The sequence below is a fragment of the Ascaphus truei genome, chromosome 20, assembly GCF_040206685.1.
Source record: "Ascaphus truei isolate aAscTru1 chromosome 20, aAscTru1.hap1, whole genome shotgun sequence".
Taxonomy (NCBI): domain Eukaryota; kingdom Metazoa; phylum Chordata; class Amphibia; order Anura; family Ascaphidae; genus Ascaphus; species Ascaphus truei.
In genome coordinates this window covers 31,690,416-31,707,495 of record NC_134502.1, presented here as the reverse complement: position 1 = coordinate 31,707,495, position 17,080 = coordinate 31,690,416, and the positions used below count along the sequence as shown (strand labels likewise).

The 17,080-nt window shown below is 44.2% G+C and overlaps 1 protein-coding gene across 1 annotated transcript; it reads left to right on the top strand.

Annotated features, from left to right (window-relative positions):
* Window positions 1–268: 268 nt before the first annotated feature.
* Window positions 269–3,943, top strand: LOC142470855 (vitelline membrane outer layer protein 1 homolog). Its single transcript, XM_075577654.1, has 3 exons — window positions 269–614; window positions 2,616–2,728; window positions 3,426–3,943. The coding sequence occupies exons 1-3, from the start codon at window positions 450–452 to the stop codon at window positions 3,724–3,726; spliced, it is 579 nt and encodes a 192-aa protein (XP_075433769.1). The 5' UTR covers window positions 269–449; the 3' UTR covers window positions 3,727–3,943.
* Window positions 3,944–17,080: the final 13,137 nt, after the last annotated feature.

Here is a 17,080-nt window from a genome sequence, read left to right as displayed (position 1 = left end):
TGTAAAACTAATAGAATACAATGTTATTGGTATCAGGGGCAACATGAAAACAAGGAGTATGATGCCCATTTTAGCGATTAGACTTGTTTATGTAAGTTCCTAATGTTTCTGAGATAAGGTACTTGATGGTAACAACAGAAAAACAAGTATGTAAACAAGTACGTCATTTAGTTGGCAAAAGCGAGTTAGCTGAGACAGTGATGTATATCTCTTCGATCTAAGGGTATAAAACGTAGCTGTCGCAGGATACGCCACTGCCTTCTCAGATACATGCCACCTTGAATAGAAGTATTTTGTATGTTGTATCCTTGCTGAATCGCTGAGCTGGTTGAAGAAATAAAGATTGCTGATTTGAACGGCAAACCTGATTCCTGATTATTACATTGCCGAAGTTTTTCTCACCGTTGACATCTCTTGACATCTCCAGTTGAGTTCCTCAAGACCCCACCATGATGTTCCTGGTGGTCTCATCCCTCCTCCTCCTCTCTCTCTTCTCAGTAGGACAAGGGAACTCTAAAACTCTCATCAGTGTCTCCAACGGAGGTGAATGGGGTGAATGGGGGCAAGCTGAGGCTTGTCCCGATGGTTCCAGTGCCAGAGGATTCTCTCTCAAGGTGAGATAAATATATACAGTAATAAAAATATGATTTAATTCATGCCAATGTATGTGCTTCTGTATATGGGATTTTTATGGCACAATATTTAAATTGCCCTGCAGAACTTGCAAAATAATTTTGCTTTTTAATAGTGGCTTCTTTTTGGTATTTTGATTTTGTTTGATGGTGGTTACTTTGAGCTTTCAGTTATTGATTGATGTGTTTTGTTTGGTGTTTGCTTTTTAATAGTGGTTCATTTCTGCTGTTTTGAATTTGAATGATTGTGTTTATATGGAGATTTATTTTATTCATTCATGGTTTTGTTTTGGTGTTTTAATTGTTAATTCTGGTATTTATTTTGGATTGGATTAATTGATTGGTGGTAATTTTGTTCTGCTTACTTCTTTATTGTTTTTATTTTCTGATTGTTTTGATGGCATTGCATCATGTTTGTAATAGTTTATTTTTTTAGGTTGACCTTTGACTAGCATAGTGTTAAATGATGCCCATATTATATGGGCATGATGTACCCACTGTGCCATTCATTTGTTTTATTGGCAGTTGTTATGCATTTAGTTAGCCATGTGATGTGTTTTATTTTGCAATGTAAGGTGTTTTATTTTGGCCTGTTTTTTTATACCTTCACAATTTCTTGATATAGTGGTAAATAAATCATGCCCATATTATATGAGCATGATATACCCATTGTACCAATGAATGGGTGAAGGGTAGTTTCCTGGGGAGGGTGGTTAGGCCTGCTGGGTGGGTAGTGGCAGATGGTAGGCTAACCCCTTAATTACTACTGCGGTTACTAACCGCTAAGGTTATTAAGGGGTTAGGGGACATTAGATTGTCTTTTTTTTATGCACTGTATTGTTTGTGGCAAAGGAGGACATGGACGGTGGTGAGTGCCAGATTTATTTAATTTATTTCTGCTGCTTAATGTTGTAATTTAAATGGACAAATGCAGTATTATCCATATCTGGATAATAGTAATTTTGGCCAATAGAATCCCCCTTACTCCCCCTATTGGAATCCCCCTTACTCCCCCTATTAAAATCCCCCTTACTCTCCCTATTACAATCCCCCTTACTCTCCCTATTGGAATCTCCCTTACTCCCCTATTAGAATCCCCCTTACTCTCCCTATTAGAATCTCCCTTACTCCCCTATTAGAATTCCTTTTACTCCCCCTATTAGAATCCCCCTTACCCCATTTAGGTCTGTACCCATATCGAGCCCCTAATGAGAAATGTTACCTGTAACCCCATAAAGTGCCCCTCGTTCTAATAGCCCCCATTTAGGATTAATCTGAGAAGCAACATAGGTAAATTATATGGTCAGGTCAGTGACGTGTTTAATGGGTTAAAGGGTCAGTCCCACGTAGGGGCAAAGTGACCTAATGACAGGGGCGTGTTTAATGGGTTAAAGGGTCAGTTCCACGTAGGGGCAAAGTGACCTAATGACAGGGACGTGTTTAATGGGTTAAAGGGTCAGTCCCACGTAGGAGCAAAGTGACCTAATGACAGGGACGTGTTTAATGGGTTAAAGGGTCTGTCCCACGTAGGGGCAAAGTGACCTAATGACAGGGACGTGTTTAATGGGTTAAAGGGTCAGTCCCACGTAGGAGCAAAGTGACCTAATTACAGGGACGTGTGTGATGGGTTAAAGGGTCAGTCCCACGTAGGGGCAAAGTGACCTAATGACAGGGACGTGTTTAATGGGTTAAAGGGTCAGTCCCATGTAGGGGCAAAGTGACCTAATGACAGGGATGTGTGTGTAATGGGTTAAAGGGTCAGTCCCACAGAGGAGCAAAGTGACCTAATGACAGGGACGTGTTTAATGGGTTAAAGGGTCAGTCCCACGTAGGGGCAAAGTGACTTAATGACAGGGATGTGTTTAATGGGTTAAAGGGTCAGTCCCACGTAGGGGCAAAGTGACCTAATGACAGTTACGTGTTTAGGGGTTATGAGTAGTTATATATGAAATTGATACATTGAAACTGATCTCCCTGATACAGTTGGTAGAGACGCATGGGTTCAGTGAGAATACGGCTCTGACCGCGATCCGACTGTACTGCGTTATGGATATCGACGATCAGAATGCAACTTTAATCCAGTCAACTGAAGGAAGGTGAGAAAGTCACAGAACATGCACAGCCTCAAAGGTCTCTTCTTCACTCGTACAGAGCTTTCCTAAACCTCACAGGTCTCTTCTTCACTCGTACAGAGCTTTCCCAAACCTCACAGGTCTCTTCTTCACATGTACAGAGCTTTCCAAACTTCACAGGTCTCTTTTTCACATGTACAGAGCTTTCTAACCCCACAGGTTTTTTCTTTACATGTGCAGAGCTTTCTCAAACCTCATGGGTCTCTTCTTCACATGTACAGAGATTTCCTAACCTCACAGGTCTCTTCTTCACATGTACAGAGCTTGCCAAACATATATTAGTATGACAGGATGTTGGGGAGTATAGGGAGGGGTGTATAATGCAGCAAAAAGGGCAGCAAAATGTTGGGGTGTATAGGGAAGGAAATTAAGGCAGCTGGAAGGATAGCCGTGTGTCCGGGTATATAGAGTGGGATATCACTAGGAGATTAAGGGAGGAGGTCACACCACTTATAGATTTAAAATCTCCTTTAATCTCACCCTATTAGAAATCCCCTTTACTCCCCAGAAGGACGTAGGACAGGGGCGATGCCCCTATATAGATAATTGGTCTGACCTCACGTAAAGTCCTGTGCCCGTCCTACAGGTCAGGTCTCCTCTACAAAAGGTCTTAGGACATTTTCTCTTCACCCCTTACCATGTTCTCATTCTTCTCTCTCAGGTTGGGCACATGGATCTCCCCTATATGGTGTCTACACGGCAATCTTGTTGCTTTCTCCTTCAAAGTAGAGCACCAACTCGGGCGCGGTGACCATAGTGAAGTTGCCACCGCCAACATCCAGTTTAAGTGCTCAGACAAACGGAACTTCCTTTATTTTTTGCCTTTAGTGGGGTCAGACGAAGAGTGGAGCCCGACCTGCCAATTCGGGATCTGTGGCATCCGCACCAAGGTGGGGTCACCCCATGGACACGGAGATGACCCGGTCCTCAGTGATGTCCAGTTCACATGCTGTGCCAACTGAGTCTTCTCTCTTCTCAGCTTCCCATTGAAGGTCCTCCAGTTGGTCAACATTCAACTGGGCAGGACTTGGGAGGGAAGAGTTGGGGGGGTTAAGTTTGTGACATCTCTAAAAATAGCTGGTGGATTTAGTTGGAGATGCAGATCTTTTAGGTCCCAAAGTAGTGGGACATTTGTACTGTTCAATTTGAAATTGCAAAATAAACTTGATTTTTCATGTACTGTATTTGCCTGGCTATAGGGCGACCCTGAATACAAGGTGACCCCCTCATTTCAGTAGTAGCAGGAGAGAGATAAGTTTACAAATACTCTGCATCTCTCGCTCTCTGTCTGTCTCTGTGCCTCTGTCTGTGTCTCAGTCTCTCAGTCTCTCTGTCTGTCTGTCTCTGTGCCTCTGTCTGTGTCTCTTTTGCACTTTCTGTCTCTGTGTCTCTCTGTTTGTCTCCGTGTCTCTGTGTCTGTGTCTTTCTCTATGTATATTTACGTGTCTCTCTCTGTGCCTCTGTCTGTGTCTCTGTCTCTCTCTGTGTCTGCCTCTGTGTTTCTCACTCTATGTCTCTGTCTGTCTCTGTGTCTATCTTTCTGTCTCTGTGTCTCTATGTCTGTCTCTCTGTCTGTCTCTGTCTCTCTGTCTATTTATGTGTCTCTCTCTGTGCCTCTGTCTGTGTTTCTGTGGTCTCTCGTTCTCGATCTGTCTCTCTCGGTTTGAGCTTCCTGCCACAAGCAACATGGCCGCTTCAGGCCCCCAAGGTGGAGCTTCCTCCGTTTTACCCTCTTACCTCATACATCCGACTGCTGATTGGCTCTCAAAGTGAGCGGGCCGATTATAATGCGAGTATGTACTTTTCAACTTAACTTTATTAAAAATATCGTCTTATTATCGGGCAACACTTATAATATTAAATTAGACTATTTATTTTTACGATTTGGGTCCATATAACCCCTGTCTATAACACCTCCTATTACCCCATATTACCGCTCCCTATAACTCCTCCAATTACCTCATATAACCTCTCCCCAAAACTCCTCACATTGCCCTATATAACCCCTCTCTATAACTCCTCCTATTGCCCCATATAACACCTCCCTATAACTCCTCCTATTACCCCATATAACACCTGCCTATAACTCCTCCTATTACCGCATATAACCGCTTCCTATAACTCCTCCAATGACCCCATATACCCTCCATATAACTCTTCCAATTACCCCATATAACCGCTCCCTATAACTCCTCCTATTACCCCATATAACCTCTCCCTTTAGCTCCTACTATTACTTCATATAACCGTTCCCTATAACGCCTCTTATTACCCCATATAACACCTCCCTGTAACTCCCCCTATTACCCATATAACCTCCCTACAACTCCTCCTATTACTCCATATAACCGTTCCCTATAACGCCTCTTATTACCCCATATACTCGCTCCCTGTAACGCCCCCTATTGCCCCATATAACCTCCCTATAACTTCTCCTATTACCCCATATCACTGCTCCCTATAACTCCTCCTATTACTCCATATCACTGCTCCCTATAACTCCTCCTATTACCCCATATAACTTAGTATAATAGGAATGAAATTCCCTGCTTGTCAGCTTCGGGTTTGAGGGTAAATTTCTCTGATTATTGTCCTCTGGTGTGGATGTCGTGGATGGCGTTTTTGGCGTGGATGGCGTGGATGGCGTGGATGGCGTGGTCTGACTGTCTGTTTCTCAATGTTGCCGCTAGCGTTGAGCTTTGTTTATTCGCTCTATCATAGAATTTGCTATTAGTCCAATTTGAGACAATGCTCCGCTTTAGAAGTGATGAGCAGATTCAGCCTGGCGTTTGCCTCGTTTAATGTGATTAAAGTCGCATCCTTACCCTCATTGGTGAGTTCTAGTGAGATCTGATATTTTAGATTAAGTGGGACTTCTCATTGCCTCTCTCTCCCTCTTTCTCCCCCAGGCAAGGCCTATCAGCCTTCCTCTTATTGTAGCCTTGTAGGCCTCCCACAACGTGAAGGGTGATGAGACCCTATCTTTGTTAGCTTGAGACAAAAAAGGCTAAATCCTCTCCTAATGTTTCCTTAATCTCTGGGACCTTTAATAGAGACACGTACAGTCTCCATTGTGAGTTTTGGGGGTGTATGTATAGATTAGAGCATCTGACTTCAATCGAGGCATGGTCTGACCAAGAGACAGCATGGATCTTAGCAGGGAAGAAACCTGTAGAATATAATCAATGTGGGAATACGTACCATGTGGGGGTGAGAAGAACGAGAAGTCTCTGGTGGTAGGGTTGAGTCCTCTCCAGACATCGCAGAGTCGTAGGCTCCGAAGCCCTTTGGTCAGAGCTCTGGGATCATCCCTTCAGCCTCTCGATGGGGGAACCTGTTCTGTCCATGCTTGGATGTAATGCCATTTTAAAGTCCCCACCCAGAATGAGTTGGCCCTTTGCAACACGCTCCAAAGTTTTAAAGAACTTAGATAGAAACTTGACAGTTGACTCATTTGGGGCATACAGATTAGCAATGGCTAGATCCTGGCCACAGAGAGACCTGACCAGTATCAAAAATCTACCATCATTATCTGATTTTGTCAGATGCACTTTGAAAGGGATACTATTTTTCAGCACAATTGAGCCTCCTCTTTTTTAGTTTGCTTGCGCCGTAACATGGGAAACTTGTCTATATTGTTGGTCGAAGTTGGACGGAGACCTGTTAGTTTTGAAATGTGTTTCTTGGAGGAGTAAGACCTCTGCTCCATATCTCTTATATTCTGACATGTCCATACGTCTCTTACAGGAGCTGTGAAGACCCTTAACATTAGGGGAGAGGACCCTGAATGGCATTTAAAGGGCATGTCTACCTCGATCGGGCACCCCTGAGGAGTATCATAATCCAACCATCTCATGATCATTGTTCCCGGCCAGCACCAGACTATGTGAGGATGAACCCCCGCTTGGAATATGTGGGGGAAGAAATATTGGAGGTAAGTTAACTGAGGAATCGCAGCTGGGAAGGAGCAGTACCCTATCTGGGGGGAAGGGGGAGAGGGAAGGGAGCTTTTAAGGACTGGGATGTCCCGTATCTCCTGTACCCTTGGAAAAACTGGGGAGAGTGGGTACCTAGGGATAAATTGAAGCTCGTTCGCCTAAGCGAAGTAATCTCTTGAGGACATATTGCGGGTTACCGGAGCCAACTTGGACCCCTCAACTGCAACAAGGTCCTAGAAAAGCTACTGTATAAGAATAAAAAAAGAACGCAACCTAATACGCTCACAGTATTAAACCTTACACAACAATATCTCCACATTTTGCGATACTAATTTACAGTAAACTAAAAACCTGGGTAAGAAACTCCTCTAAACGGCATAAACTCTACAATTCCATGTCACTCATTGCTCCACCTCCCTCACATGGCCATTACTGACTCGTTGTCAGCAGCATAACCGACTTTTCCCCCAGGAGAGCGCCGCCATCAGTATCGCGCCTCCCTCGTCGGTGCACCCCAGGCATCTCTTCAGGTGGCCAGGATGAAAATAGAGGACCAGGATCACATACCCAGGAATGCCCACCGACACCTTTGTGGACCGGAGACCCAAGGAACCCTCAATTGTCCCAGTAAATTGTCCTTGTTTTTTTGCATTTAGAGGGGTAACTCTTGCATGTGCTGAGGTGCCCTCCGTTTCACTCCCTGGTTCATACTCCCTTGGATTAGTAAGATCTGTGTGTCTCAGATCGCTCTACAATCAGCGGTGTCCGTGAGTTGAGAGAGGAGACCCCCGGCTATTTTCTCAGCGTTGGCTGCACCAGTGCAAACGTATTCATGCTGCTGACAGCTACTAAGCCGAGTCCTCGGACGGGGGGAATCTTCTGGGAAGTATTTTGATATATGTCAGCCATATCGTGAGGAGAGTAATGGACCGGCATGAACTTACATTCCCTAATTACAGGGCTTATTGCACAAGAGACTGCGTTCTGTGTTACACCCCCTATACATTTCTTATATGAGCAATTACAACTTCCGTTAGGTTTTTTTCCTCTGCAATGACATGTTGAGGTGCACGTTGTTTTGGGGTGTTGTGTTCATTATAGCGCTGCCGGTGTTTATAAGAGGTAAGGTGAAATATATTTTCGCCTGATACCTTTTGATGGGTTGTCACATTATATATAATAGCTGATCAAGTTATTGGCAGGGCATATTGGGTACATCCCTAGACAGATTGTCTCTTTCTTATATCTTGTGAAAAAGAAAAAATGTGCACAAGCGCTAAAGACTAAAACACCAGTGTGACAATTGCAAAATATATATATATAAAGGCTGCCTAGTAATACTGTCAGTACTGACAGAGAAAGTGAAAGTGAAAACAAAGAAAAACCTGGCGCCAAAAGTTCATTGGATAATCCTGTACTCCTCAGGGGATCAGCACACTTGCTTGACAGGCCATATAGGGGAAAAAACACAAACAGACACAGATCATAGTGCAACACTGTAGGGTTAAAACAGGTCTACACTAATACACACACTGCACATATAACATAGAGACTCCTAGTGACTATAAAAACTATTTATTAAATAAAAAGAACTATGCCATAAATGGTTTGGACAAATGAGAACACCGCTGGTCATCCAGATATGAAAAATCAGAGCCCTACTTACAAGCAGCAAGGCAAATACAGGCAATGCAACAAAGAGTCTTCCGGCTGCTGCTGATGTCTTTGCAGAGATGTGATTCCTGCTGCACCGTGACTCTCGTGCTGACTCTCCCTCCAGGGGTTAACAGGAACAGTGGCAGTGTTGGAGGCCTGCTTGTGGGGCTCACAGCTCTCCTCCACGTGAGGCTGCTCTCCTCACTTCCTCCTCCGGTTACACAGGCTGTCTCAGCGTGCCTGCACGCGAGTGTGCACGTGCCCTTAAAGGGACAGTACAAACGTCCTGTATGCCAAGAACTAACGGCTGCAATGGGGCTCAAATGTGACCAAGTGTCCCAAAAAGTCCAATACCAAGCTCAAAGTGACTGTGTCACCTGCCCTACGCGTTTCGTGGATGTTACTCCACTTCCTCAGGGGCTACAAAGACTGACACTGAATGACATGTACATATACCCTAACCAATTAAAAATTAATTGCCCAATTAGGCTGTATAGCCTGCATGTCATTAATATCAAATCACTACGTCTCTAACAACATAATACACATACAATACATTAAACAACATTAAAAACATTCAGATATCAACTGATAACCATATATCCCAAAATTGAGGCCAGATGTAATATCATAATAGGCATTGATATATACCAAAATGCCAAATTGTGGCCAAAGGATAAACAAACCTGCTTAAGCCACTTAGTATGCTACTGCTGGTACAGAGTCAAATGGATAAGGTGTCATCCATTAAGTAATGGTTGCATTTAACTAATGTTTGTTTGAGCCATTTCATCTACCTAAAAAGGAGCCCAATTCAAAATCAATATTGAGCCCATATGGGGATAGAGTCTTAAGTTCATAGATCCAAAAGGCCTCCCTCCTATTGATGTGTTGAATGTTATTACCACCTCTCCAATTGGGTGTACACAATTCAATAGGTTGACAGATAAGGCCCTTTGGATTTTTGCCATGATGTACCAAAAAGTGGTGGGACACACTGTGTGATGTTAAACCCTTTTTGATGTTGTAGATATGTTCATATATACGTCTTTGAAACGTACGACCAGTGCGACCCACATATTGCAGGCCACAAGGACACTGCAACATACACTGGCGACACACTTTATTCGAGCTCGGCTAGTCCCACGAATTCGGGTATACCCGGGTGTATTGAGGTTTGTGACTGTTTTCTGCCCGAGTGCATTGAGTTATTTTCCGGCAGGGATTGAAGCATTTTATTCCCGTTGGCTGCAATACTGCACAGTACATATATATATATACTGCATTACAATTCATGAATTTATGCCATCTGGTAGACACGCGAAGCATTGCAGCCTATTAAATCCTAATCATTATCATTTAACAGATCAGCCGCCCATCAGCCAGGCATGAACCCAGGCTGGGAAGGCAAATGCAACGGGGCTTGTCAGAGGTGAGGAGCGGCGCATTCCAGGTATCTGCCAGGTACATACCGGGTATTTGCTCGAATAAAGTGTGTCGGTGCAGTATAAATGACAAACTCTGACTTACATGAAATATGTGACATGATTTTGTAGTTTTTGGCGGTGACATTAGATTTGAATTCTGTGCTACAACAGCTGTACTTACAGGCTATACATTTACTGCATGGTTTAAACCCATTTTTAACCTGATTGATGTTCATTTTTATTTCACCTTGGTTTAAAGGGTAACTAGGTGCCAGTTTGTTCCTAAAGTTACCAGCTTTCTTAAAAACAATAGATGGCTGTGGTGTTAGTATCTGTGACAAAGTTGCATCCTGTAACAATATAGGCCAATGTTTGGCAAAAATATTCCTTATTTTGGGGGCCATAGCGTTATATTGTGTTATAAAGGAAATATTATTTTTCCCTTGGCTGTCCCCTTTGTCCTTATATTCCAGGAGTTTGTTCCTGTCCATATCTTGAACTAAAGAGATAGTATTCTCTAGTTCGTCTAAGGGATAGTTCCGATCTAGAAACTTATTTTTGAGTTCACCCGCCTGCTCTACAAAAGATTCCAACCTGGAGCAGTTGCGCCTAAGTCGGATGAATTGTCCTTTTGGAATATTCCTAATCCATTGCGGATTGTGATGGCTGTTGGCCATAACATAATTGTTGGCCTGTACAGGCTTAAAAAATGTTTGTGTATGAATGTGGTCATCAACAATACTAATATTTAAATCCAAAAAGTTAATGGTGGTTTTATCATATTGGCATATTAGTTTCAAATTTCTGTTATTGTCATTAAGGTACAAAATGAATTGATCTAATAAATTCAGTTCCCCATCCCAAATAAAAATAACGTCATCTATGTAGCGCCGCCATAGCACGAGGCTTGCACCAAATGGGCAGTTGTTCCAAATGGCCTCCTTCTCCCATTGCCCCATAAAAAGGTTCGCATAACTTGGGGCAAACCTCGTGCCCATGGCGGTACCACATATCTGCAAATAATACTGTAAATTATAACAAAAATAATTGTGTGTTAATATAAATCTAATCCCATCCATCAAGAAGGCCTTAAGGGCAGAGGATAAGGTGTTGTCTTCCTCGAACTCCCTTCGGATGGCCTCACATCCCTGTTGATGGTCTATTATTGTATACAGGGATGTGACATCACATGTTACCCATACATAACTAGACCTCCAATCAATCTCACGCAAGATTTGCAAGACTTGTGTAGTGTCCTTCAAATGTGAATCTAACTTCGCTACTAGTGGCTGTAAATAATAATCTATAAATTGAGATAAATTGGACGTGAGTGATTGTATTCCTGAAATAATAGGACGACCGGGGGGGTGTGTAAGATCTTTATGAATCTTAGGGATAAAGTAAAATAGAGGTATACGTGGGTGCAAATTATTCAAAAAGTCAAACTCATCCTGCGTGATAGCTTGATTGGCAAGTCCCGTATCTAAAAGGGTAACTAATTCAGAGTGATAGATGTCCGTTGGGTCACTAGCAAGGGGGAGGTAAGTAGTAGTGTCACCAAGAAGTCTTCTTGATTCTTGCACATAATAATTACTGTCCATCACTACTACTCCCCCACCCTTGCCGGCTGGTTTCATAACAATCAAATCGTTACTGGCCAGTGACTTTACAGCCAGTTTTTCCTCTTGATTGAGGTTGTCGTGTTTGATTTTAAAGGTACGACTTGATTGTTCCAGATCTCTAGAAACCATCTCCACGAAGGTGTTCACAAAGTGGCCTTGGACAAACTTGGGATTAAAAGTGGACTGTTTTTTAAATGGAGTAGATTTATATACATTACTCACTCCTACAGATTCAATCTGGTTACTGATGGCATCTTTGGCGAAATACTTTTTTAAGGCCAACTTTCTGGCAAACTTCTGCACATCAATAAACAGATTGAAGCTGTTGGGCCCACATACAGGGGCGAATGTAAGGCCCTTACCCAAGACTCTCTTTTCCATATTGTTTAGGGAATATTTGCTAATGTTAAATATATTTTGATACATTTCTCTGCTGTCAGATTTTACGTTGCATCTCTTATTCCTACCTCCTCTTCTCCCCCTGAATCGTTTTTTCTTTTCTTGTGGATGTTCACATGAAGCATTGAATCTAAAGGAGGTTTTAAAACTTTTGTGATTTTCACCTCTGGAATGTGACGTTGATGGGAGCAGAGAAGCAGAGGGGTAAAACACACTGTGTACCGGTGAATTGCTTTATCTATCAGGATTTCGTACAGTGACTGTACCTATTATACCTCATGTGAGTGCATATCCATATGTTTTATTTGTGATGATTTCCAATACATTTTAAGACGTTATTGCGCTATTTGGTGTTTCTTATTATTCCTGGGTATGCGTGCGGTGCTGGAGAGGAATTGAAAGGGGTCTACACCTGTGGATATCCAGTTTCATTGCTCTAATCAGAGAGAGGAGTGTCTCTGTAATGCCTTACTTATGAGAGGAAAATTGTGAGTGGATTACCTTTACACTTGAAAGAAAGAGTTGAGACTGTACTACACTATGCTGCCTTTATTTTTCTTTTGCATATAACCACGTGAACATTGGCGCTCACCTGAATCTTTGAGGAATTCTGCAATCAAAAAGACTAAGGGGCCTATGCAGAGAGCATCGAATTTGAAAAATGGCGAATTTATTAAAAAGTAGCTTTTTTGGAGAGTTTTATTCTCCATATGCAGAAAAGTGCGAATTCTGCTATGTTTAACATGGATGCGTCTGGCGAGTTTAAATTGGCGAGATGCGCGCTTCAGAAACTTGTAAAAACAAATGCGCGCCTTTTTTTTTCCCTTTGCAATGGCCGCGAGCGGCCGCTTCTTGCCAATTTTTTCTGGCGAGGGAAAAAGGAGACAATAGCGCCATTTTATTGGCGCGAACAGCCGCTAGATGCCGTTCGCGGCTCTCTGCATTAGGATATTTGTAAAACTGGCGAGATTGAGGTTTTCGCCAGCCGCGAGGCGAGTTTTACAAATAGAAAATAAAAATTGGCGCGTTTTTCGGAAATCTCCATTTTCTGCTGTTTTCTGCGCGATTATCTCCAAAAAATGGCGAATTTCGAAAATTCGCTGCTCTCTGCATAGGCCCCTAAGAGAACAGTCTTTACAAGGGTTTTGAGTAGCTTTTCTATTAGCACCTTTTACACTGGTTGGTGGATTTATCACATTATTAACTAATAGATCACAGTTCACGTTATATATATTTTAAAGATATCATTTCTGTCATTTGCTATAACACATTGTTATATATAGTTCACTTTTTTAGGACATTGTTATAAGTAAGCGCCGTTGCAATCATTTTTTTTCACTCTGGGTTATCCTCAGCTATTTTAAATGTAATTGTGTGTCTATTTTTTGATGTTGATATAATACATTTCATATTTTTGGATACGCTTGAGCGCTTTTTCTGGGCTTCTGTTTGTTTATTGTATATACACACACACACACACACACACACACACACACACACACACACACAGACACACACACACACACACACACACACACACACACACACACACACACACACACACACACACACACACACACACACACACACACACACCTCAATAGCTCCCCGGAAGGTGGACATTCAGACAGCTTGGTATCCTTGGTGGACCGGCTCAATGACCCCACAGCTCGAGTAGCAAACACCTCTTCGGGGGTCTCAGTCTGCTTTGGGGGTAATAGAGAGGTGCGTAGGGATCTGAATGGCATTGCCTACCCTAAATGTTCAAACCTTATTGCATTGTATTGTGATGAGGGCACCGCTCAGTCTGTGAGTGTCCTGCATAATGGTCGGCTGTATGTCCATGCGCCTCCACCTACCCCACCCGTCTGTCCAGAGGACTTGAGACACCAGAGAGCAGCGGTGGGATTCTGCCGGTTCGGACCGGTCCGTGCGAACCTGTTACTAAAATTTCACCGAACCGGTGCTTGATTCTCTTACCTTCGATTCACCTGTCCGGGCGGCAGGCGGAAGGCGGCGGGCGGCGTCTGACAGAATCTCCCTGCATCTATATCCCCGCAAACCCTCTAAATTTGGTCATGCGGCATCAAATGGCGCCGCATTGCCATGCCAACGGGAACGCCACGTGACGTCATTGCAACGCAGCACTCTGTGATGCTGCGCGGCCATTTTGAGAAGGGAAATAGATGCCGGGAGATGCTGTTAGACGCCCAGGTAAGAACCGGTTATTCATTTTTTTAATCCCACCGCTGCAAACAGTAGAGAGAAGACATCCTAGAGCAGAACACAAGAGTCAGGGTGGTGCATAGCGAGAAATTAGGGCTGAGATGTAAGGAGGGGCAGAGGGGGGCATAGTGAGATATTAGGGTGAGATGTAAGGAGGGGCAGAGGAGAGTATAGTGAGATATTAGGGTGAGATGTAAGGAGGGGCAGAGGAGGGTATAGTGAGATATTAGGGTGAGATGTAAGGAGGGGCAGAGGAGGGTATAGCGAGAAATTGGGGCTGAGATGTAAGGAGGGGCAGAGGAGGGTATAGCGAGATATTAGGGTGAGATGTAAGGAGGGGCAGAGGAGGGTATAGCGAGAAATTGGGGCTGAGATGTAAGGAGGGGCAGAGGAGGGTATAGCGAGATATTAGGGTGAGATGTAAGGAGGGGCAGAGGAGGGGATAGTGAGATATTAGGGTGAGATGTAAGGAGGGGCAGAGGAGGGTATAGTGAGATATTAGGGTGAGATGTAAGGAGGGGCAGAGGAGGGTATAGTGAGATATTAGGGCTGAGATGTAAGGAGGGGCAGAGGAGGGTATAGTGAGATATTAGGGCTGAGATGTAAGGAGGGGCAGAGGGGGGCATAGTGAGATATTAGGGTGAGATGTAAGGAGGGGCAGAGGAGGGTATAGCGAGAAATTGGGGCTGAGATGTAAGGAGGGGCAGAGGAGGGTATAGCGAGATATTAGGGTGAGATGTAAGGAGGGGCAGAGGAGGGTATAGCGAGAAATTAGAGCTGAGATGTAAGGAGGGGCAGAGGAGGGTATAGCGAGATATTAGGGTGAGATGTAAGGAGGGGCAGAGGAGGGTATAGCGAGATATTAGGGTGAGATGTAAGGAGGGGCAGAGGAGGGTATAGTGAGATATTAGGGTGAGATGTAAGGAGGGGCAGAGGAGGGTATAGTGAGATATTGGGGTGAGATGTAAGGAGGGGCAGAGGGGGTATAGTGAGATATTAGGGTGAGATGTAAGGAGGGGCAGAGGGGTATAGTGAGATATTAGGGTGAGATGTAAGGAGGGGCAGAGGGGTATAGTGAGATATTAGGGTGAGATGTAAGGAGGGGCAGAGGGGGTATAGTGAGATATTAGGGTGAGATGTAAGGAGGGGCAGAGGGGTATAGTGAGATATTAGGGTGATATGTAAGGAGGGGCAGAGGGGTATAGTGAGATATTAGGGTGAGATGTAAGGAGGGGCAGAGGGGTATAGTGAGATATTAGGGTGAGATGTAAGGAGGGGCAGAGGGGGTATAGTGAGATATTAGGGTGAGATGTAAGGAGGGGCAGAGGAGGGTATAGTGAGATATTGGGGTGAGATGTAAGGAGGGGCAGAGGGGGTATAGTGAGATATTAGGGTGAGATGTAAGGAGGGGCAGAGGGGTATAGTGAGATATTAGGGTGAGATGTAAGGAGGGGCAGAGGGGTATAGTGAGATATTAGGGTGAGATGTAAGGAGGGGCAGAGGGGGTATAGTGAGATATTAGGGTGAGATGTAAGGAGGGGCAGAGGGGTATAGTGAGATATTAGGGTGAGATGTAAGGAGGGGCAGAGGGGTATAGTGAGATATTAGGGTGAGATGTAAGGAGGGGCAGAGGGGTATAGTGAGATATTAGGGTGAGATGTAAGGAGGGGCAGAGGGGGTATAGTGAGATATTAGGGTGAGATGTAAGGAGGGGCAGAGGGGGGCATAGTGAGATATTAGGGTGAGATGTAAGGAGGGGCAGAGGAGGGTATAGTGAGATATTAGGGTGAGATGTAAGGAGGGGCAGAGGAGGATATAGTGAGATATTAGGGTGAGATGTAAGGAGGGGCAGAGGGGGGCATAGTGAGATATTAGGGTGAGATGTAAGGAAGGGCAGAGGAGGATATAGGGAGATATTAGGGTGAGATGTAAGGAAGGGCAGAGGGGGGTATAGTGAGATATTAGGGCTGAGATGTAAGGAGAGGCAGAGGAGGGTATAGTAAGATATTAGGGTGAGATGTAAGGAGAGGCAGAGGAGGGTATAGTGAGATATTAGGGTGAGATGTAAGGAGGGGCAGAGGGGGTATAGTGAGATATTAGGGTGAGATGTAAGGAGGGGCAGAGGGGGTATAGTGAGATATTAGGGTGAGATGTAAGGAGGGGCAGAGGAGGGTATAGTGAGATATTAGGGTGAGATATGAGGAGGGTATAGTGAGATATTAGGGTGAGATGTAAGGAGGGGCAGAGGGGTATAGTCAGATATTAGGGTGAGATGTAAGGAGAGGCAGAGGAGGGTATAGTGAGATATTAGGGTGAGATATGAGGAGTGTTTAGTGAAATATTAGGGTGAGATGTAAGGAGGTCAGAGGAGGGTATAGTGAGTTATTAGGGTGAGATGTAAGGAGGGGCAGAGGAGGGTATAGTGAGATATTAGGGTGAGATGTAAGGAGGGGCAGAGGAGGGTATAGTGATATATTAGGGTGAGATGTAAGGAGGGGCAGAAGAGTATAAAGCTGTAAAACTGAGGAGGAGAATTGAATGCGAGATGCGGGATTTGATAGGAAGCCAGGAGAGGGATTTCAGCAGGGGAGGCGCTGAGACAGATTTAGGAAAGGGTAGAGTGATTCTGGCAGCAGCGTTTAGGGTAGATGGCAATGATGTATGTTTGAATGAAAGGGACATGATATACCCACATCTACCTCTCCTCTGCTGACCGCTCCCCTTCTCTGCTGTCTCATATCACTAGCTGTCTCTCTGTTATCTCCGCGTGGGTGTCTAATCACTATCTTGAGCTTAACATGTAAAAAACAAGCCTCATCATCTCCCCTCCGTCTTACTCTACACCGACACCTGATTCCTCGCATGGAATAATGACCCCACCAGGACCCAGATACCCCAAGCTAGATGCCTAGGTGTCATACGTGCCCCTCCCCTCTCATTCCCCTGCACATTCAGCACCCCTCCAGATCATGTTATTTACCCCTCTGCGATATTGCTAAAATACGCCCCATCCTCATGGGGCAATCCATCAAATTCTTACTCTCGCGC